The following is a 22,622-nucleotide window of genomic DNA, read 5'->3' on the forward strand; positions in this document are numbered from 1 at the left end:
GACAGAAGTATTGAACTCTGTTCTGGGAGCCACACGACACACTTCATGACCTCCACGTTGCATGAATGACATACACAGAGATGAATGAGGTACGCCGAGGGCACAATAACGGCTCAGTCCCACGATTCAGTGTCTGAACGCTAACGCCGGCCTACCGGGCCCGTACTCACACTTGGTGCAGATGATCCTGGGCCTCTCCCAGGTGCCGTTGGGCCTGCAGCGAGCCGTGGGGATGTGCCTCTGGAAGAAGCCATCGGTGCACTGGTAGCGCACCACCGAGTGGATGTCGTAGTGTGACCGCCTGCGACCCACCAGGTACGCGTTGTCCACAGCAGGAGGAGTGCTACACATCACTGACATACAGAGGGGCGGAGCGTTATGAATGCTCTATGGACTCATTATGAATATTCTATGAATACATTATGAATACTATTTGAATACATTACAAAAACTATGAACTTATTCTGAATACTTATGAACTCATTATGAATACTCTATGAACACATGATGAGTACTCTATGAACACATTATGAGTACTCTATGAACACATTATGAATAGCCTATGAACACATAATGCAAAGTCTACGAACACAATATGAGTACTCTCAAACATTTGAGACATGAAAGAATATTAATGAATAGAGTTTTGTGAATTGATGAACAATGACCATTGGTTATGAACAGTTTGATTATGGTAGAACGGAGTGGGACGTTTTGGTGATTTTACATCTGACTTGTGATCTGGGATCGGTGTTAAAGTCACAGTGAGCTTTACTTTCTGCCTTGTCAATGTGGTCGTGGCGTGTAGGTGATCTATAACTGGCAGTAATGTGGGATTTATAGTGGCGCTCACCACAGTTCTGGCTCTGTTCACCACACAGCTGAATTTGTGCAAACCTCAGGGCGTCTCATACATTACGCAGACAGGAACCAACACGCATACACAAATACATGAACACTGAAGTGAAGGGACGGAGCGGGAGAGAGAGAGAAGTATGGGGGGAAAAGGACACACTTCTCAGGGAAGTAGAATTAACATTACACACACACACACACACACACACACACACACACACACACACACACTCAAAAGAAGTGGCCCATTGCTATGTGCTGATGGCAGCCGGCCAGCGTCAGTATATTCTCCTGTGTGTCAGTTCGGCTCCAGTCCTGATAACTAAAGTTCCACTGCCCCCCCCCCCCCCCCCCCCCCCCCCCCCAAGCACCCACCCCCCTCCTCACAAAGGCTGGTGTCCAGACATAAGGCTGTAAATCCAGACCCGTTCACCAGAGCACAGGAGGCGGCCCAGACAGATAGGCGGGGCCCAGGACATGGCACAAAGCAAGGCATGGTTCTGGAGAGGAGGCGGCATGTCGGGCCCGTGGGCCAGCCCCTCGAGGGCTACGGACAGACACAAGCCAAGACTCTCTACTGGAGGACGCAGGAAGGGGAGGATATGTCTGACAGCCAGGCTCCAAGGAACACCGAGGCTGTCTGCACTACACAGCGCCGGAGCTGCTGTTTCAACGGGGTGGCTTTGAACAGGACACGGGGGGAAACGTCAGGGGAGATGAATGTAACTGACTAGGCCCTTTCTCATCACACCTGAGCTCTGGGTAACGGAAGAGTAGAAATCCTGCAGTAGTTGCAGGAAGTTCCAGGAAGGCTGTGGTTTGAATGTTTGAGTTACTTGGTTTAAACGAACTACCTGATATTACAAATTCCAATTCTAGATATTAGATACAAGGTCTGGAGCTGAATTTGACTAACCTACAATCCGACTGGACTTCTAAACACACCATTATTAATGCGACTGGTTTTTTCTCGTTGTGTTTCTAGGTAAAACATTGCTCATGTTCCGTACGTCAGTTCAAAGCTACTGAAAGTCTATATCGATTTGACTTTGGTCTGGTAATTTAAAAGAAAGCGAAAGAAAACATCACAAACGTTATATCTGCCACAAAAATTCTATATCTACCACTTTTCTCTTGTGCGTTTGATAATGCCTGACGAATCTTGAGGGACAGCAGTGTGAGCTCATTTCACGTGGCTGCGACTGCGGCCGCACTGATTGACAGTGCGGAGCTCTTCGTGAGACTGATGGAGCGAGTGCTTCAACGAGACGAGCTGAGCACAGAGTTCATCCGTGCTGTACGATCAATAGTCACTTAAAGCAGAAATCAGAGACCGTTCGGAGGTAAAAACGCTCAAATCGTCTTAAGCTATTCAGGCCACGTTTTTGTATTTATTTATTTTTTTAGTTGCTTGAAAGGTCTTAAACAATCTAGCAAAGCTGGTGACACAAATGAGCAGAATGATGAGCTCAAGGGGGTTGACAATGACACTGGAGAGAGAGAGCAGCCAGAATATTTGTTCTAAAATAAACACCGTTCCACCCGGTGGCACGTAATGGAATTTTTTTTTTTATGAAGGAAATGAGTGCGGTGCTATCAGCCGGTGCTGGTGTGAGATGGACCAGAGAGAAGAACGCTAACCTGTGCCCTTCTTGCAGATGTAGGGAAGGTTGTAGTTACAGGGCACATCATTCCATCTGCCTGCCTCTCTGGAGATCATCACCACGCAGTCCTCTCCGCCCGCAAAGAAATTGTCTGGCTGGTTCTCCCTCCAGTTCTCATACACCTGTTACAATAGAGAGATAAAGACTCTGGTCACTGGTCTGAGATCAGCTCAGCAGAGATCAGACCATGAGCTGTAACGGTAGCTCAAATGAGAGCAGACCCCGCGCAGTCAGTGTAGCTCAAATTAGAGCTGACTTTGACCAGTCAAGGTAGCTCAAATGAGTATAGACTCGGACCAATCAGACTAGTTTAAATGAGCAAAGTCTGACCTGACAGGGTAATTTAAATGAGATTAAACTGGCCAGCCAGTGTAACTCAAATTAAGACAGTATGTTTCCTCGGAGTAACTCAGGAGAAGTGAGACTTTATTGGTCCGATTCAATCAGATACGATCAGACTCAAACCGCTCTGCACCTCTCCGGTTCAGGCCTGCTGTTGTCATGGAGCCTGATGACATCACTCCTTATCAGCCACTCATTGGATCATTACCATTAAATTATTGAATGCTCCTGTCAACCATTCTCACGCGCATTGAAAGCAGCTCGTCCCTTCTGTTTCCTGTAAAGTCCTGCTACTCTTCCCGTGTGTGTCCTGAACCTCAGTGCCTGCCTCCCCGCTTCATTTATTCTCGTCTGGATTACCGTTATCGCTAACCCCCGTTGTTAATCCTCATGGATTAATATTCCTGGGTTTGACGTCTGCAGGTCTCTCGTCATCACTGACGCCACTTCAATTGCGCTCTTCAACTCAGATTAGTCATGTCACGTCACGCCAACCTGCTGTAGTTATGGAAGCGCCGTGAACGGAAGTGACTGGATCATTAAAGGTGTTATTCACCAGGTCCACGCTGTCGGTCCACTGGAAGTCCTCCTCCACCGTCCTGTCGTTCAGACCAATCCACATGTTCTCGTGGCCCAGACCTGACAGATGGAGAGTGACGTTTCAGTAAAGCACGTTGGCGCGTGACCCAGCTACACGCGGTGCTGACCACACCAGCCTAAGCTGACGGCATTCTGATCAAAGATGACACAGTGTTTTTCAATGTTTGTGGTCCATGTAAGCATTGAGTGCGTCATTTTATTTATAACCAATAACATTTGGTCAAATGCATGCATGGGCTGCTCTAAGCAGGACACTGTGGGTGGTCTCGTAGGTCTTTCTAAGGTAAAGTGCGGGATCCTGCGTTCGTGGCTGTGCGGGACTCGCCGTTGAGGAAGTCCTGTTCTGCGGGCGAGGTGATGCTGCTCAGGTGGCCGCTGTGTTCCCTGCAGTCCTTCTCAGCGTCCTCCCAGGTGTGACGGCGCGGGAAGAGGCGGTAGCAGTGGCCGTGGAACTTCTTCCAGCCATGCTCACAGCCCTCGGTGTCTGGAGAGATAGAGAGAGGTGGGGTAGATATATACGAGAGAGAGAGAGAGAGAGAGAGAGAGAAGGGGAGGGGTAGATATATACGAGAGAGAGAGAGAGAGAGAGGGTGGGGTAGATATATACGAGAGAGAGAGAGAGAGAGAGAGAGAGAGAGAGAGAGAGGTGGGGTAGATATAAGCAAGAGAGAGAGAGAGAGAGAGAGAGAGAGAGAGAGAGAGACAGGGTGGGGTAGATATATACGAGAGAGAGAGAGAGAGAGAGAGAGAGAGGGTGGGGTAGATATATACGAGAGAGAGAGAGAGAGAGAGAGAGAGGGTGGGGTAGATATATACGAGAGAGAGAGAGAGAGAAGGGGAGGGGTAGATATATACGAGAGAGAGAGAGAGAGGGTGGGAGAGAGAGAGAGAGAAAGAGAGAGAGGGTGGGGTAGATATATACAGAGAGAGAGAGAGAGAGAGAGAGAGAGAGAGAGAGAGAGAGAGGGTGGGGTAGATATAAGCAAGAGAGAGAGAGAGAGAGAGAGAGAGAGAGAGAGAGGGTGGGGTAGATATATACGAGAGAGAGAGAGAGAGAGAGAGAGAGAGGGTGGGGTAGATATATACGAGAGAGAGAGAGAGAGAGAGAGAGGGTGGGGTAGATATATACGAGAGAGAGAGAGAGAGAAGGGGAGGGGTAGATATATACGAGAGAGAGAGAGAGAGGGTGGGAGAGAGAGAGAGAGAAAGAGAGAGAGGGTGGGGTAGATATATATGAGAGAGAGAGAGGGAGAGAGAGAGGGTGGGAGGGAATGAAAAAGGGAGAGGGTGGGAGGGAGAGAGAGAGAGAAGAGGAAAGAGAAGGTGATAGAGGGAGAGAAAAAGGAGGAAAGAACAAGTAAAAATGAAGAGAGGAAGAAAGATGGAAAAAAAGAGTAAAGGAGTGTGGAGAGGGGAGAGAGAATAAGAAATAGTTAAAAGACAAAGACGAGTAGAGGGAAAGAGAGCGAACACGAATCCTCCGTAGCAACAGCAACGTGAAGGCTGCTCCACAGTAAAGCTGACGTCTCTCCAGAACCGCCTGCTTCAAAATCTCCCTTTAAAATCCCTCAGTGGGGTTCCACGCTCAACCAATAAGTCCAACCGTAAATGTGCCGACATTGATAAGTTGTGCAACTGGTCTAATATGATTTCCATCAACGAAAATGTTTTCACAGCCTTCATCTTATTTTGCCGCCCTCTTATAAGAGAGCTACAGCTTGATGGAATCTTAATATTTATGAAATTCATGCTTTTTATGCGCACACGTATGTGCAAGGGAGTGAGTGAGAGAGAGAGAGAGAGATAGAGAGAGCGAGCAGGAAGTGTGAGTGTCGTCACAGCTCGAGCTGTGACAGCTGGTCTTTGGTTCACACCAGATGAGTGTGATGTTGAACCTGATATTAAGGCTGCACAGGGTGATAACGAAGGTTGGTTCAAAGCCTTCAGAGAGGAACTGCAAATTCGAATATTCTGCGTGATTTACCCTCACAACTCCTCCGAAGAGCCTCCAGCACTTCATTTGTGTCATGTGACTCCATTTAGGTCATGTGACTCCCGTCTCGCTGACAGTTAAGCGATGCTAATGAATTACGTCCAGGTCGGCTGGGCGTTGATGGAATGCGAAACACTACTTCAAATCTGAAGTGACCCCCTCCAGTGTGTCACCAGGGCCGGGTTATAATGGAGTATGTGTAATGGCATTACGCAACAGCATTACATTATAACCTAACAAGGATCACTTCCTCCTAATGCCCTCAAGCCACTTTTTTTTCTCTCCCTGTTTAATGGCTCTGAGAGAGGGAGCATTTGCCATGACTGCTGTCTTACTCCAGCACCACCAGCATTTATTTAACCGTTTAAAAATATATTACGTTACATGCATTCGGTTTTTACCCAGGGTGCATCTGGTGTCTTGTGCCTAATTCCATTAATTGCGATGGAAGCAGACGATGATTTGGGAGATCTTTCCGGGCCCACTTGTGGTTTCCTCGCTGCGGTCGTCACCACACACATGGCACACTTTCAGCGCCAACAGCTTTGTTTGTGGTGAACCCGGGATTTGTTCCATGTGGACGTGTGGCTTGTTTATTGTGAACGCAGGATGTTTTTTCTTTGTTGGGCCTTTTCTTCTCGCTGCCGGACTGCCGAAGTGTCGTGTTGTTTGCGCGGAGAACTTTTACACCCCTCCTGATTTAGTGGTGAGCCTGCAGAAAGCCCACGCAGGGGCTTCTGGGATGGTGTGTGTCTCCCACAGATGGGCAGTCGGAGGCTACAGCCAACACCAACCCCCCACTACACCCGAGCCCTCCACCCGTCTCCTATAAAAATGGCCCTCTGTTAGTACTCTGCAACACAGGAGTTGTGAGAGTTTGGTCCACCTCCATGACACCACCGTGACACCACCATGACACCACCATGGGTGTGATGTAGAAGTCCCGCAGCCTTCGGGATTGTGAAGAAGTGCTTGTGTATGGACTACAGTATGTGCACTGCTGGACTGGACAGGGCTGACCAGTGAATATATACTGTGAACTGGCGAATGCCTGTATTACTGTGTGCGGTGACTGGTAGGGGTCGTCCCAGAGAGACCGGCAGACTACAGAAGAGCAGATGTCTCCAGTGGACATGGCTGATATGCCTAAATGTCTGGGGAAGTGACATTTCCTTCCTTCAAGACCTGCTCAGACAAACCTGCCCTTGGTTTTAAGTGATACCACAGCAAGACCTGCTCAGACAAACCTGCCCAGTGCTTTAAACGATACCATGTCAAGATGGCCATACAAACAGTATCTCATGGGCATTTTTTTCAGTTTATTTGTATTTGTTGATGATTAATTATGGCTAGAATGGCACTAATAATATCTAGCACATTATTATTTGAGCATCATTATTTTTTTATACAAATTATTTTTGGTTATCTTTGCCTTGGCAGGTTCCTGGTTGTCATAAAGTATTTATTTTTATAGTTTTAAGTTGTTTTTAAAAATGTGTTTGTTTTTATAAATCTATACCAAGGACCTTATCTATTTATTGCTTTCTTTTGCCTATCTCTTTTGCAAAATGTCATTGAATTTTGATTAGTGATGGTGTCTTGCTTGTTCTTAATAATGGAACCTAAAACGTACTTTAAAGCAATGAAAATAAATTTCTTTTCTCCTGTTTTTTATTTCCACATCGAGGGCCTCTTGACTCCTGACTCTCTTGTTAAAGAGAGCAGCTTTGTTTTTTTTCCAGATACCTCTAGGAAAGCCATTTCCCCAAACAAGTTGCACCATATTCACAATTTCATGCAACATACACCTTAAAGTGGTTAACGTAGGGTGCATTACCACTGTAGTTACCACTGGGCTGAATTACTGCTGGGATTAAAACATGGTTTTATAAAATGGTGTCCCACATAAGATTCTTTACAGTTCGGTGTTGGTGTACATACTGTAGTGAACCAGTGTTTCAGGTCTCTTGGGTAGTTTGGTAGATCTAAACATGTAATCGGGTAATCAGGTTTAACAGGTAAACAGGGATCTGTAACAGAATACATTCTAAAGTAACACCAACCCTCTATATCGCCAGTACCTGTGTCATACTGAGCTACTATCTTGTGTGAGCTTCGGGCTATGGACCCCACACTGTGTGGCAGTTCCCCATAAACTCCTTTATCACACTGTAAATAGCAGTTTATTAAGATCGTAAAACTTGCATGCACTGCCCTTGGAACCGCTCCTCAAATCAGCGGAGAACAGGGGCGACACCCACCGGCGCCCGTCCTCTGTGTCACCGTTACATCATCTTTACGCGCCTGCACCCCTTTACGCGCTGCGGCAGTCGCATTATTAGAATTCATAAATCATCATTAGCGCCCGTCTGTGCGTGTGTGTGTGCACCGCAGGCTCACGGACGTGCGCGAGTGAGCGTGTGTGTGTGTGTGTGTGTGTGTGTGTGTGTCGCCTCCTGGGGACTCGTAGGAGGACAAGGCCCTGAGTCTGGGCGTGTGTGCGCACAACCCTGCTGAGTGTCTAAAATGAATATGCTTCCTGACGCGTTCATAATGCGTAGAAAAGTGTTAGACGGCAGCTATGTTACATTATAATGCATCATGCAGCATTTGCAGGTCAGAGGAGATCACTCCTGGTGCGCGTGTCACGTAGGAGGTCTTTAACGCAGGGAACTCAAATGCACCTCATAACCGTGATTTATGGGATGTGAAGCCACTACAGACCTGCAGTCACAGGGAACTTCTGCAAAGAATTATAGCACGTCTGATCGGAGGCGACGTCCCCTCCGACAGACTATAAACAGGAGCGAGGCTGCGATGCTAAGACAAACAGGAGAGCCCCAGACAAACCGGGACCATGTGAGACTCTGAACGTTCGACTGCGTACTCGAAAGGCAGCTCCTGTCCGAGGTATCGCACAGGCACCGCAGACCGAGATGCTCTGGAAGACCTGCGAGTATATTTGGCGAGAAGCCGGGCAGGCGAACGAGCTCGGGCCGTCTGTTCATTTGTGTTGCGTCCCCGATGGTTTCTGGACACTGACCAGAATTCAAACGATGCAAAAGGTACCACGAGGACCGCCTCCTCCGCAGCCATGGCGACCCGTGAGCGGAACCACGTCTTACCTTTCTCACACATGTCCCCGCTGTAACTGGGCAGACACAGGCAGGTGAAGGAATCCACCTTATCGATGCAGGTTCCTCCGTTCTCACAAGGGTTGGACATGCAGTCGTCAACATCTACAAAGACAACAGGAGTAATTAGCTACACGTCTCACCCTTCTCCACCCATTCAACTTTCACCCATTCATGACTCATGTTAGCACAGGTTAATCTAATTAACACGAGCTGCTCTCCTTTGTATGTGTAATACACACCAATAAATGACCTGTATAATATATTTCCACATTGTTTTTACAGGCAGGGGAAGCTGCTGAGAGATTTGACAGCGTTCACAGAGTTAGTACCATGATTCCTGGTCTTATCTGCAATTTTACCTTTCAGATGCAATTGAATTATGCAGCTGTAACACTCACACGAACTGCACTCACCACAGTGCAAAAATATTTTTTTTTGCTCCAGAATTATTCCAAAACAAGTATGCAAGCAAAGGTCCTGTCCTTGGCATGGAAATGTTGCACAACGGACATGAGACTAGTCTGAAGCGTCCTACTGTTGCGCCTGGCGAGGCTTTAATTACACAGCGACTCGTGCCAACACAGATCTCGAACCTTTGAGCGGCATCCTGACGCAGAAGCTCATTTAGCCGCGCGCCTCTCTGCGTCCTTTTAACGCCAGTGAGGCGGACGTAGAGCTGGGAATCCTAGTCACGTTCAAAATATCCCACTGCTAGCTGATTAAAATTCCTCGGCTTGTGCAATTGGGGTTGTGGGCTATAAAACACAATTATTGGCTTTGAAAAAAAAGAATGCGCTGTAAATTAACCAGAGGGAGTCAAGTCTTTGCCAAAGCGCTCCCGTCTAAATCCTCCGTCACTGTACTTTCAGTCGCACTGCCATAAAATTAATCACATAAATTATGAATAATAAGATAATGTTTTTTTTAAGGTCTGGCACTTCAGTGCTACATTTAACTACCTACAAACGGTGCGTCAGGGGAGACGTTTACGGGCCTGCCGAAGTACGCCGGTTTAACGGGACGTTGGTCACGGAGCAGAGAGACAGATGTACAGGGAGGGGACCAGAGACCGTCTCTGGAGGGGACACTGGGGTTTCACATCCCTGCTGTCCCCGCCACGGAGGAGACCTGACCTTCACCTCTAAACAGGAAGATGGTTTTTAACCTCTTAGACAAGGCTTCTTACAGAATTCTTTCAGAAACATATGGTATAAAATGTGACATTTAAATTCAAATCTTAGCAGCAAATCTGAATGGTAAAAATGTAGCATTTTAAAAACCAATAATAATAATAATGGCAATAAAAGTCAATAACTTGTCCTGCTGACCCAGGTAGAATTAAGAACTCTTCCTGTGTGGTTTTTTAAAAATACATTATCTGTATTATCTTTCCTTCCGAGAACAGACCCAACTTTTATTTTACTTATTTCAGTGTGTTGAGTAGACACCTGCAGCATATACTGCACAACCACCTGGACGCAAACGAACACCATAACTTCATTAGCTCCGTTAGTCTTTTGGGTTTTGAGTGGACAGAACTTTGCGTGTTTCTGTTCCCAGGAGCTCATGGTCGCTAAAGACTGTGGCACATACGTGCTGAAAAACGAAACATCTCACCAGGGGAGAAGCACTCACCGCTCAGTCCTCCCAACAAGCGATTTTATATCAGCAAGACAGTTCCATCGGCGACCAGCTTTTAGCATGAAACAGAGCGGCGCTATGAATTCACACTCAAACTATGCAGCTCTTCTCATAGATGCTTCCATCCATGTAGGAAGTGATTCAAGAAATAGGTACGTTAAAAAAAAAAATAGGATTCTTATTGATGATGGCAGGCTGTCAGTGTATGTGAGTAGCATATCAAAATATTTACTAAAGCAAGCAACGCTGTCGGATTATGTTAGAAACCGGAGACGGTGAGGTCACTACAGAAGTATATACACACGCACACAAACGACACAATCCAGTTAAAACATCAGAGACAGCAATCAGTGCGTCCTGTTCTATATTAAGATCATATTCACGGATCTGTGTCTCTAAAGGCCAAACACTGACCATCTGTGCTAATACTAAAACCAAAGCCAACAGCAAAATGGGCAGAACAAGCCCGGTTGTTCTCTCTACGGTGCTGTCTGAGGTTCTGTCTGAGGACACCTGCGACGGGGAAAGAAAACCGATTTCAGGAGAGGACACGAATCCACAACTGAGCCCGCACGCACCTGACTCCCATCCTAAACACAACTCCCCCGAGTGTGAGCAGCCGGTGGGGTTTTTTTACACCAGTGAGAGCCATGTCTGGGTCTCCAGACTGGTCTCCACCATGTCAGTGCAGAGCTGGGGGAGGTTGGATTGGGGGGGGGGTGTTGTGTCAAGACCGTTTCTGCTCAGGGGGACCAGCGGCAGTAAAGAGCCGTTTGCCACCTGCTGCTGTCATGACTGTTTAGAGAGGACGTCTCCGCCACAGACGCTCCCTGCCCAACTTGTCCCAGCGTGGACGTTTTAAAGGGCTGCTGGGTCCCTCGTGCGCTGGAACTGAGCACATCCTCTGGAAAGACCTGCTGTGAAGTGTGGACCGTCTGAACACGATTCCAGGGAATCGTCAGGATCAACCTGTTCATCGCCCACGTGCACTGCAGCCCAACTTCTCCCTTCTGTTCATGCGCTCATGGAGCTGAGGGCTTTGTCATTGAACATGGCAAAGTCATCTCTCCTAACGAGGAGACTGTCCCCCCATCCTGTCTCCGCCTTCTCCATCACTGGCCCCACCTTTCCAACTCTCATCATTGGCCATGCCTCTCTCTGTCTCTCATCACTGGCCATGCCTCTCTCTCTCTCTCATTATTGGCCACGCCTCTCTCTGTCTCTCATCATTGGCCACGCCTCACTCTCCTCATTGGCTCCATCTCTCCCAAACCTCTCCCAGATTTGTGGTGCAGTGTCAGCAAAAGAGACGGACCTGATGAGCTCATGAATGGCCAGTGCCTGCATGCATACACCCCTCTAAACGCTTCACGGGCGGTTTTAACACAGATAGTACGCTTGAATCTAACAGGTTGCTAATGTAGCACAGCGGGTTGTAATATGGAACGGGTATCGTCATGGTAATAAAGTGGAACAGCTTCCGATCAGCACTTCCCTGCTGATTTTATGCTGCTATGACAATGGTGGAATGGATGCTGTCACCATGCTACCGCGGCAACAGTCGCTCCCCCAGTAGCTATTGGCTTAAGCTCACATTTCCATACAGCAGCTGAGGGGGGAGGGGGGCACTGTCATGGCTCAGACTGGCTCAGTGCTGCCCTGAGAATGTGCCACAAAGAAAGTGACAGGAGAAAAGGATCCCTCCCCCCACCACTAAAACACACACACACACACACACACACACACACACACACACACACACACACACACACACACACACACACACACACACACATTCACATCTGTGACATTTTCAGATCCAAACAGTGCAATGTCAAGGGAACCGAGGGGAACCATTTGCACTGAAATCTCTTGTGGTGTTGAGCCAGAACCGGTAGACCAAGACCGGGACATCGGACTGAAGACATCAGCCTAGTGTGGACCAGGATTAGCAGGTTAGAGATCAGAGATTATTAGTAAAATGGCCCTTGTCACCACATTTGCCCTGAATGACTAAATGTCTACTGCGCATGAAGCCAGTTAATCAGGCGATCCGCCACCATACACGGTACAGTCGGACCTTCAGCCAAGACCTACAGGAGCACATCACCTCCGTTCATGCTGGGTCTACCCAGCTAGGCACAAAAAACCAACCAACAGCCGTGAGATACTCCAAAGCATGATTCCGGAGGAATCTGAGCGTCAGTCGTCGCTCTGTTTACGTGAGGCTAACAAGACGCGTGTGATATATTTATCTGCAGTTTGTCAGAGGGCCGTGCAGGAGTGGGTCGTTCACCACGCCAGAGCCCAGATTGCCGAGGTCGTTTTCTATTCCCTCGGCAACGCGGCGTGCTCTTGCGCCTCATGAATATTCGATCCTGCTCATGCATTATGCAAAAGGGGCTCGACTCTTCGAGACCGCACAGCTGCTGTGGACCCACGCGGGCGGGGAGGGGGGCGGGCCTTCCTCCGTGTTTGACGCCTGATGTTCGGCGTTGCCTGCTCAGACCGATAACTGCGTGGAGTTGCGAATCATTTCAATCAGGTGAACGCCTATCTGCAGTTTTGACTTGAAATATGAAAATTACACTGCAATGCTGTTATGAGCAGTTATGCAGGTAGATCAAATGATCGTCCACCCGAATGCAATTACGACTCGCCCGAGCTGTGGGATGACTGATGAGAAAAGAAAGAAATTAAGCCAGTATATCATGTTGACAAAAACACTATAATTCACAGGAATGACAGGCCACCAAATGACGCCTTTACAGGAGCGTCGTCAGGAGACAGTTGCCACTAGCGATGCCACTGCCGTTGTTGTTTTGGTCCGTCCGTTGCCGGGGCCGTCACAGATTAACCTCACGTTGTTCGGCAGGGCTGAATAAATCCTGAGAAGACCCAGCAGTGTCGTTTACGGGCAGCTTTGCTGCTTAGGGTGGGGTGGCCAATCCCATCATTCAAACTGTCCCTGAGACCTGCTGTTTCATGGCTCGCAAAGGAAGAGCACCACAATCACTCAGGATGGGAGGAACGGCCCCACAATGCCCTTCTCTGAACCCTTGACCCCATTGCATTCATTTCTGTGTGTCACCCAAGATGGACTACTTGACCTCTGACCTCCGCAATGACCCCACGAGGTGACCCTGGACCTACGGGGCAGCTGGTGATCATGCCATAATGTTAACGACGACCTGGGCAGCCCGGAGGGTCTGCCGAGCCCGGCAGTAGCGCGCTCTGTCCTGACGCACGTGGTTGTGGGATAGGACTGGAGGTGGACCTCCCTAACAAAGTGAAGAGTCCAGAACAGAAGTGTTTTCAGACTCACCGATCTCACAGCTCTCTCCAGTGTAGCCCTGCGGACAGAAGCAACGGAAGCCTTCTCCGTCTGGGAGACACGTGCCTCCGTGCAAACAGCTGCATCTGTCCTCAGCTGCAGAGTGAGAACACACACACACACACACACACACACACACACAAACACAAGGGTCATTAACAGTAGTGGCTCCCCGACAGCTCCGCCACAATCTGTCGCTCATTAGTGACTGGCAGACACACCCAGACAGTGACCCGGTGGCACCGAGCAGCCTCGCACGTTTACACGCAGCACCAGACGCCACCGTATTCACCGTCCCAGAAGAGCGGTGGCGTTAGAAACCTGCCCCTCCGCCCTGAGCTCCGTCAGCCCCTTGAGACGCTGAGATGCAGCGTGGGGGAGAGAGCGTGGCGTGGAGAAGTTGTTCTCTCCCGGACGGCGTCCACGTCTGGACAGTCGGGCGGCGTGCGTACGGTGAATTCCTCACTGCGCAGACACAATAACGACGCAGCTGAGCGAAGCAGCTTTCAGTAAACGCACGTCTGACCAACAGACAAGCCGAAAGATCTCTAACATCCTTTAAAAGCAGGACCCTGCCTTCAGAGAACCTCACCAGAGACGGCGGCTTCTTCTCGCCTCCATCACACACACACACACACACACACACACACACACACACACACACACACACACACACACACACACACACACACACACACACACCTCACACACGCAGACACAAACACAAACACCCTGTCCCACACACACACACACACACACACACACACACACACACATATCTGAGCCAGTGAGTAGCTGTGATCTAACGGTGCTTACTGAGGCTTGTAATAGGCTTTCAGAGGCGGGGTTCAGCTCTCAGCGCTCTCTAATGCATCTCTGACTGTTGGACGTGCTCCGCCTTTGACCCGCATTGTGGCAAACCTGCCTCGACAACATGAACTCCGGCTATGCTCACACGCACCGAACCGCAGGGGGAGAGAGAGGGGGAGAGGGAGAGAGAGACAGAGGGAATGGGAGGAGGGCGGAGGACAGGAACAGAGAGAGTCTCTTTCTAAACGTCCTGTTTTGGCTTCCGAGCCACTGAAGCAGACAAGCTGGATCTGTCAGAGGCTCTGGGCTCTCCTGCTGGGAGTCATCACTGCCGGTCTCCGCCCGTGTGCGGTGGCGTGCCGACGGCCCGACCCGTGGCCCAGCCCATGTGCATCGGGACGGGGCAGCGTTGCCCTGAGCGGCAGGCGGAGAGCTTCTCTCTCTGCTGAGCAGCGCCGACCCGACCCGTGTTACACGGCGGAGCTACAGGACACCGCTGCTGGGCTGCTCCTCCCGCTGTTGATATCTCTCCTTCTCTCTTTCTCTCCTTCTCTCTTTCTCTCCTTCTCTGGTGGCCCATCTGCTTTTACCTCTTTACATCTCCCCCCTCTCCCCCCTGTTATTATTGTCTCTACACTTTCCAAACTCTTCTGATCACATTTGATGGACTCGGGCCCAGTCGTCATAGTAACTGTGATAGGAGTGAGAGAGAGAGAGAGAGAGAGATAGAGAGAGAGAGAGAGAGAGAGAGAGAGATAGAAACCCCAACCTACATATACCCTTCCAGTTCCCTCTCCCAGGCTAATCCCCTTCAGGCATTAATTACGATCCGCTCTGTGCTTTAAGTGGCAAACGATGGTCCTGGCCTTAATTGGCTCGTTAGGTGCTTTCACCACATTACGCTAATGAGCACGGCATCTTCGTTATGCAACGGCTCGCGGATCACTGGCGAGGCTGTAATTATTCGTTGGCTACAGATTTGCATAATCCCGCCATTCAGTTTGTTTGCTTGGATAATTGGTTTTCTGAGGGCGAGGGGACGCTCACCGCCGGACGTCCCCGGCGCCCACAACGACGGAAAATCAATGGAGGTCAGTTTACATGGCTGCAGAGGTGAGAAGTGGCTTTTCACCAGCGTGCTTAATAGCGTCTCATGCATACGCCTCACCAGAGGAGAATCATGGGTAAAACACTAGCAGCAGATGCAACTTATAGCAGTTAGAATTGAACTACGACTGTGCACTTTAAATTTGCTGTGATGTCTTCATCCACTGAACCGGACTCCAGTTCCCAGAATTCACCTGCCTGGACCACTACATTAGTCCGATCTGACTCATTTGAATGTTCACTACAGTACACCTGTTCTCCATCGCCTTTCTGCTTGTAAAGTCTTCTATGTGGTTTGTATTGATTGGCTCTCTGGTTGCTGCTTCTGTCTCTTGTCTTTTCCGGTTTGTGTCCCCATTCTTGAATTGGATCGCTGATCTCTCTGTTTTCAACCACTGCCAGATTAATGATCATTGCCTGTGGATTATGGATCCTGTTCATCAGCTTACAGTGATCTCATTAAAACATCGTTCACACCCGCAAGGGGCTGATCCTTCATGCACACGCCGACGCACGGTGTTCGTGCATGTGAGATGACACACTTTGGTTTAATCCCCCGTCACGCTGCCCAGCGACATCACGGGGCCGAGGGGAGAGATCGCAGTGTCAGATGTGCGTGATGTTTTTCTGGACACATTTTCTGATCATGACCTCGACCCATGGTGGAGGGGTTTGTAAAGACTGCTGGACTCAGATGGGTGTGTGTGTGTGTGTGTGTGAGAAAAAAAGAGACAAAGAGTAAGTGGGACAGACATGAGCAAGATAGAGAGAAAGAGAATGGGGCTATAGAGTAAGAGTGTGTGTGTGTGTGTGTGTGTGTGTGTGTGTGTGTGTGTGTGTGTGTGTGTGTGTGTGTGTGTGTGTGTAAGACAGAGAGAAAGAGAGAGAGTGTGTTTAAGACAGAGAGTAAGAGAAAGTGTGTGTGAGACAGAGACAGAGAGAGTGTGTTTAAGACAGAGAGTAAGAGAAAGTGTGTGTGAGACAGAGACAGAGAGAGTGTGTTTAAGACAGAGAGTAAGAGAAAGTGTGTGTGAGACAGAGACAGAGAGAGTGTGTATAAGGAACATTTAGGGAAGGATTACAGTGTGGTGACATCACCAGGTCTTTGGTGTGATTCTTTCATCCTTAATGAACGTCTTTGTGTGACCCTCAAACTGTCAGAAAGTCTCATTTTTGATTCTGGTCATGACTGTGACATAGAGGACAGAATTTCTTCCTTTCTCTCCGTCTTTATCTCCAGGATGGAAAATGTGCATATGTTGTGACTGTGTGTGTGTGTGTGTGTGTGTGTGTGTGTGTGTGTGGCGTGTATGTGTGTGTGGTATGTATGTGGTGTGTGTGTGTGTGTGTGTGTGTGTGTGTGTGTGTGTTGTGTGTGGTATGTATGTGGTGTGTGTGTGCGGTATGTATGTGGTGTGTGTGTGTGTATGTGTGGTATGTATGTGGTGTGTGTGTGTGTGTGTGTGTGTGGTATTTATGTGGTGTGTGTGTGTGTGTGTGTGTGTGTGTGGTGTGTGTTGTGTGCGTGTGTGTGTGTGTGGGGCGTCTCGTAAGTGCTAGATTTCTCTTTTCCCCTTCTGACAGCTCCAGTCGAGCTCCTCTGTAAACACCACTCATTTATTCAATAGTAATTACAGAAGGATGATGTTCAACTTTGAGTCTGTCTACCTTAAAGCACTAGATGTTGACAAAGACGGTAGGACAGGACATTGCCGTGTAGATCCCTCTTTTAACCACCTTCATCATCACCATCATCGTCATCATCATCATCACCATCATCATCATCATCAACAGAGCTGTGATTCAATGTGCGGATGACCAGGCCCTCCTGGTATAAACTATTTTGAACTTTTACCAGAACTTGGTCCCATGATAATTAGGAGCCTTTCAAGAGTTTTACTGCGACAAGAACGAAGAGCAGAAACAAGCCAGATATAGATGGTGTGATATCTAATTTATCTGATGTCTGTACCATGTTATCACTTTTACTGCAAACACGAATGATAATGGCTCAAGGAAGACGACATCAGCAGCGTTGCTATATATAACCACCGTGTCCTTTCTGAAGTCTGCTTGAGGTTTTATTCGTGGAGATAGAAGTGAACACACACACACACACACACGTGTGTCTGTATGTGCTTACATGGGTTTTTGTGTGTGTACCATAACAGTGGTTAATTAACGCATCATGATATTTGCTTTAAATATCTGCCAAACACTGATGTCAAACAAAGACACATAATGACTCAGTCAGAACACATTTCAGCTGATGCAGGTAGGCATGTGAATTTTATCTTCCTTTATCACTGTAGTACATCACTCAAGTGGAGGAGATAAAACAGAGATGGTGGATACAACCAGGACTGCAGTGTGTATATCTACACGTGATCCAGGCTGTCATCTCTCTCGACTCCTGTATCAGATCTCCAGGAATGGCTGAAGTGACTTAACAAACACTGAACCTGGTTGACTGAAACATTAAGGCAAAGCCAAAGTGTGAAATCACAAAAGGTGGATCTGAACGAGAATGTCCAGTTCCAGTAAACTGACATACAACAATCTTCCCTGTCCAATATGCATTCACAATAAGGAGAACCATAACCGTCCTGTATCTGAACACCAATATCATCAAAACCCACCAGTTTCAGATGACGCTTACCAAACTACATTATCTCCAATATCCACCAATATCAGACACCATTATCTCCAAAACCCACCAGTACCAGACACGAGTATCTCCAGAAAAGAGTCTCATTAGTATATAGGGCAAGTGTAATGAGTATAAAGACAGAATTGTGGTTCTATTAGTCACCATTATCCTATAAATAAGTTGCCTTGTGTGTTAAACTCATTGCTACAGTACTACAGTCCATCAGTCTGTCTGGTGATGCAGGAAGTGTTGATTTATGCTTAAGAAATGACCATTATCTCTAAAATGCCCTTGGCGTGGTTGTAGTGCGGGTGATGGGTTCTCCTGTGTTCCTGAGCTAAACAGCTCTCTGCTCAGAGCCTCATCTGCATGCCAGCCGCCTTATTCTGACACACAACGCACTGCAACTGTCTCCGTTGTGCTGCATCGTGACCGAGAGCTGCAGAAGACTCTCCTCGCACGCAGTAATTACTCCGTCGCCGATGCAGGACGTCTTCTGTCTGGGACGTCTGTGGCGCGAACGCCGCATGCTGACAGCCAGCGGTTAGCGGCAAATAAAGCAACGCTGGTGGCTCCCCGTGTCAGTGTCTGAAAACGTAGCGTGAAGCGGTAGATGTGGTGAGTGGAGCGCGCGTGGCTGGGAGTTTTACGGCCTGATCCATCAGTTTGGACTCTACCACCCCGTCACCTGACCACTCAGCCTGCAGGTGGGGTAAATAAATAAACAAATGCCGCAGGTGGTGCTAAAAGGTCCAAATAAAAAGCGAGAGAGGGAGAGAGAGACAGGGCAAGAAAGAGGAGAAGGAGAGACAGAGAGAGAGAGGAGTATCCAGACGTACCTTCCGAACCATGTGACCCATTGCTCCTAATAGCCTCAGAGTGGCCACTCTCCAGGTTGCCAGGCAACAGGTTTCCAAAGCTTGACTGCTGGGCCTCTCGGCCAGCTGTGGGGGGGGCTCTTCCCATCCCTCCCACGCTGGGAGACTCTGTGGTGGGCACGTCGGGGCTGGGGGTGGTCTGGGCACCACCTTCCATCTCAGACGCCAGCGAGGTTGGGGAGACGTCCACGGTGGTGGTCTGCCGGTCGCGATGGCCGGGCCGCCGGGGGGCATCCTGCTGTCTCAACTGGACCTCCCCGCGTGCCTCCACGGCCGTGTCGGCGGGTACGACGAGCTCGGCGCTGGGGGGAGGGCCAGACGGAAGCCGGGCCGTCACCGCCCTCGCTGGGGCCCCGCGGACGTCGTCTGTCAGGTCTGTGTCACCCCAGGAGCTGCCCTCCGTCTCCAGACCCCCGCCGTCCCTCACATCTCCTCCCACCCCCTCCGTCCCCTTGACACCATCTTCCTCCGTCTCCATGGGCGGAACTAAAGAGGACTCCGCCCTCGCCTCTGCCTCACTCCCCAGGTCAAAGTTCACAGCTTCCTGCCGGAGCACCTCCGTCATCACCGCCGCCCATTCTCCCGCTAACACCGCGGCGGTCGTGACCCGGCCTCCTTCGGTGGCGGTAAAAATCGATGCGGAGGGGGCCACCGTGCTCTCGAGGTGGGGAGAGGTAGTCAACTTATCAGCAACTGAAGAAGGGTCACCAGAAGAGATGCTCTCGGACCATGACGTCAACCCTGCAGAGACACGAGTGAACGGGGAGTGGTTAGGTCCAGACGGTGATTAAACCCTAGCTCTGCTAGCACTAACGCACTCCACCCCTATAGTGGGCTCAGCAGAGATCAGCCACACTCATTTGATCCTTTTGTACACCCACGCAAAGGACGGACAGTCGCCAAGACTTCCCAGGACAAATAGAAACGATATGTGTGTTAAATAACATATGTAAATATATGTAAATGCAGACAGTACTGCTACCATGCAAGCTCTGTAGACTGTATATAACGCCAGTGCTAATGTTTAGTGTAGATTAGTGACAATAATTTTAAAAATGTGATGTGCCAACTCATTTTAGTGAGTCATATCAATCACTCCAGGTTATAGCAGCTCCACATCACAGCAGAAGGAACAAGTAGGTAAATATTCCTGATAGGATGAAGGGGGCGGGGCCCAAAGCCATTTAACCCCGCCTTCATCTCAGATTCATGTTGTGTCTTAGGGTTGTGAAACTCATCAAAAGTTAATCAAATTTAAGTCTCATAAAATAAGATCAGTGGGGAAATTTAGGTCTTGTTAGCAGTAAAGTAGGAAAGATATTTATGTCTCTGTGAAGATTTCAAGACAGGACCGACTCCGGTCCAAAGAGTGCATGCTTAAATGAGTCGCCCGCCTCAGCTGTCTGTACAATTAGGAGCCGTGTTCGTTTACACCTCGGCGATGCGTTCTCCTCCTGACACTCCTCGGAGGAGTTGCTGTGGAGACCAGAGGGTGAACATCTGGCAGGCGATTTCATGTGGTAATTGCTTGTCACGTCTCCTGTCTTTATTTATTCGCCCCAAAGTGTAGGCAGGGCCACCTGTTGGATTCGAGTCTGTGTGTGTGTGTGTGTGTGTGTGTGTGTATGAGTGGTGTAGTCCAATCATAAAACAATTTCATACAGAATTATCGAAAACAATTGACACTGCAGAACCCGCCATAAAAATACGTCCAATAATGTTCTAAAACAGCTACCACAAGGGTATTTGTTAAATAACTAGTGCTGAATATAACTGGGATACATTAAGCAATCCAACCACTCGAGTCATTCAGTTATTACTTCAGTTTAGATCAACTCAACATAGAGCTTTGACTTCCATTAGTCTATGAATGAAACATGGCCGACATGGGCAAAGATGTCCTTGTCCCACACACACGTGAGCCTCAAACTCCAACTAATTAAGTCTAAGCACTATTATTTCAGCGGCAGGTCAAAATCTCAACAAGAGCCCTACGTGATGTTTTACTATATATTTACATATATATAAATGATGCTTTGACACATTCATTTTCCAGTGCGAACGTGCCACTCTGGCCTTACACGTCTGGCTGCGGTCTTCGGTGTGTTGGTGTTGGAGATGGAGGAACGGTGGTGTTCTGTGACAGGGTTCTGTTGTCTTTGCTTTTCTGGCTTGGGTTTACACGCAAAGCAAAGAAAAGACACGTGGAGACGGCTGTGCTTCCTTGATGGAAAATGGACGTTAATAATGTAGGTGACAAGGCTAACTTACCATCTGCTATTAAACATTGATGACGTAGGTCAGGGTTGGGCCAGGCAGGGTGTGTGTGCTAATGAAGTCAGTGGTGCAGAGTGGGAACTAAATACCGCGTTACTGTGGAAGCTCGGAAACTTCCGGAACTTGGAAGCGTAATGAAGTGTGTGCAGTGCGGAGGACGGTGGTGAGCTCTCATCGTCTCGGGTCAGAGACAAGGGAGAGGACAAGCGGTGGTGTCTGTCTGCCGCAGGACACGCAACTGCGGCTTTGGGTTTCAGAGGAACTACAGTGACGAGGTGGCAATCATGGCGATAGCTGTGGCTGGCCACACCGTACTCGGCCCCTGTGTCCCCCCTCCCTGCACAACAACAAACTGATTTGTTGGGTAAAATCTTCTCCCTCTGAGATCCCTCCATCACCAACACAGCCAATCGTTCGTGTAAAGCTCTGATTGAGATCTAACTCACGACACCCAAGGCCGCATTGTCCGCACTCCACCCCCCGCGTGCCCACACGCTGACGGAGCTCGGTGCTGTCTGCTAACTAGAACTGACGAGTGTGGATTTTAGCTAATGAGTACGAATTTGCATTTTAAAAAACGAGCAAGAGATTGACAAGTCTTAATCAAGAAAACGCATCCTGGGAGGGTGTAGCATGGGGCTCAGATTTGATCGGTTTGGCACACTGGTCATGGATCTGACTGTTAATATAAACGCCTCAGCAGGTGGAATAGTTACGCTGAATAAAGCTTTAAGAGCTCATAAAATAGTTTGGGATCAATATGTGTGAGTCGGTGACCAGCACGGATCAGTGGGGCTGTGAGATCAGGGCTTTATCTGCCGCCACTTCACAAAGCTCCCTCGTCCCACAAAAGACACACCGCCCAGGTGTGCCCAGGTGTGACGATGCAACTGCTGGGTAAAAAAAAAAAAAAAGAATCCCGGCATCCGGCGAGGGTTGCCGTGCCAACGTCACGTGCGGCGGCCTCTCCCGGTGCCCGCCACCTGCCTAAACACCCTCAGTGCTCGGCACCATGACCTCTGACCCTCCCCATCCCCCCAAACCACCGCCCCCCACGACAGCCCTGGCGAATAAAAGAGGAAGACCACTCCATGGTAACTCCGTCCCTACTGCGGAGGGGGTTGAAAGGAGAGGCCTCTTCAAGCCCACTTCAAGGGTGGCTCTTTGAGGATGAAGATGAAGGCTGCTAGGATACGAGAGGCTGAAGACAGCCGAGGCGGCGGGATGATGGGGAGGGCTGGCCCGGAGATCAGCTAAGGAGCGCTTATTAAGACTGAGCACGAGATTATGGGCAGGCAAGATCTGGTTTCGAAGGCCATCTGTCAAAACACGAT

At 49.0% G+C, this 22,622-nt stretch overlaps 1 protein-coding gene across 3 annotated transcripts in view; it reads right to left on the reverse strand.

Moving 5' to 3' along the window:
* The window catches only part of ncana (neurocan a), a 63,826-nt gene that overhangs the window by 2,776 nt on the left and 38,428 nt on the right, over positions 1-22,622 (reverse strand). For 2 of the 3 annotated variants that reach the window (XM_076991363.1, XM_076991365.1), the window contains exons 9-15: positions 18,973-19,752; positions 13,558-13,662; positions 8,580-8,693; positions 3,787-3,945; positions 3,418-3,500; positions 2,497-2,641; positions 171-353 (exon numbers count right to left, since the gene is read on the reverse strand). In XM_076991363.1, coding sequence (XP_076847478.1) covers positions 171-353; positions 2,497-2,641; positions 3,418-3,500; positions 3,787-3,945; positions 8,580-8,693; positions 13,558-13,662; positions 18,973-19,752 — 1,569 coding nt within the window. The remainder of the gene's footprint in view (positions 1-170; positions 354-2,496; positions 2,642-3,417; positions 3,501-3,786; positions 3,946-8,579; positions 8,694-13,557; positions 13,663-18,972; positions 19,753-22,622) is intronic. The other variant, XM_076991364.1, reaches the window with a different exon arrangement.

This window comes from Brachyhypopomus gauderio, unplaced genomic scaffold, assembly GCF_052324685.1.
Source record: "Brachyhypopomus gauderio isolate BG-103 unplaced genomic scaffold, BGAUD_0.2 sc82, whole genome shotgun sequence".
Classification (NCBI taxonomy): Eukaryota; Metazoa; Chordata; class Actinopteri; order Gymnotiformes; family Hypopomidae; genus Brachyhypopomus; species Brachyhypopomus gauderio.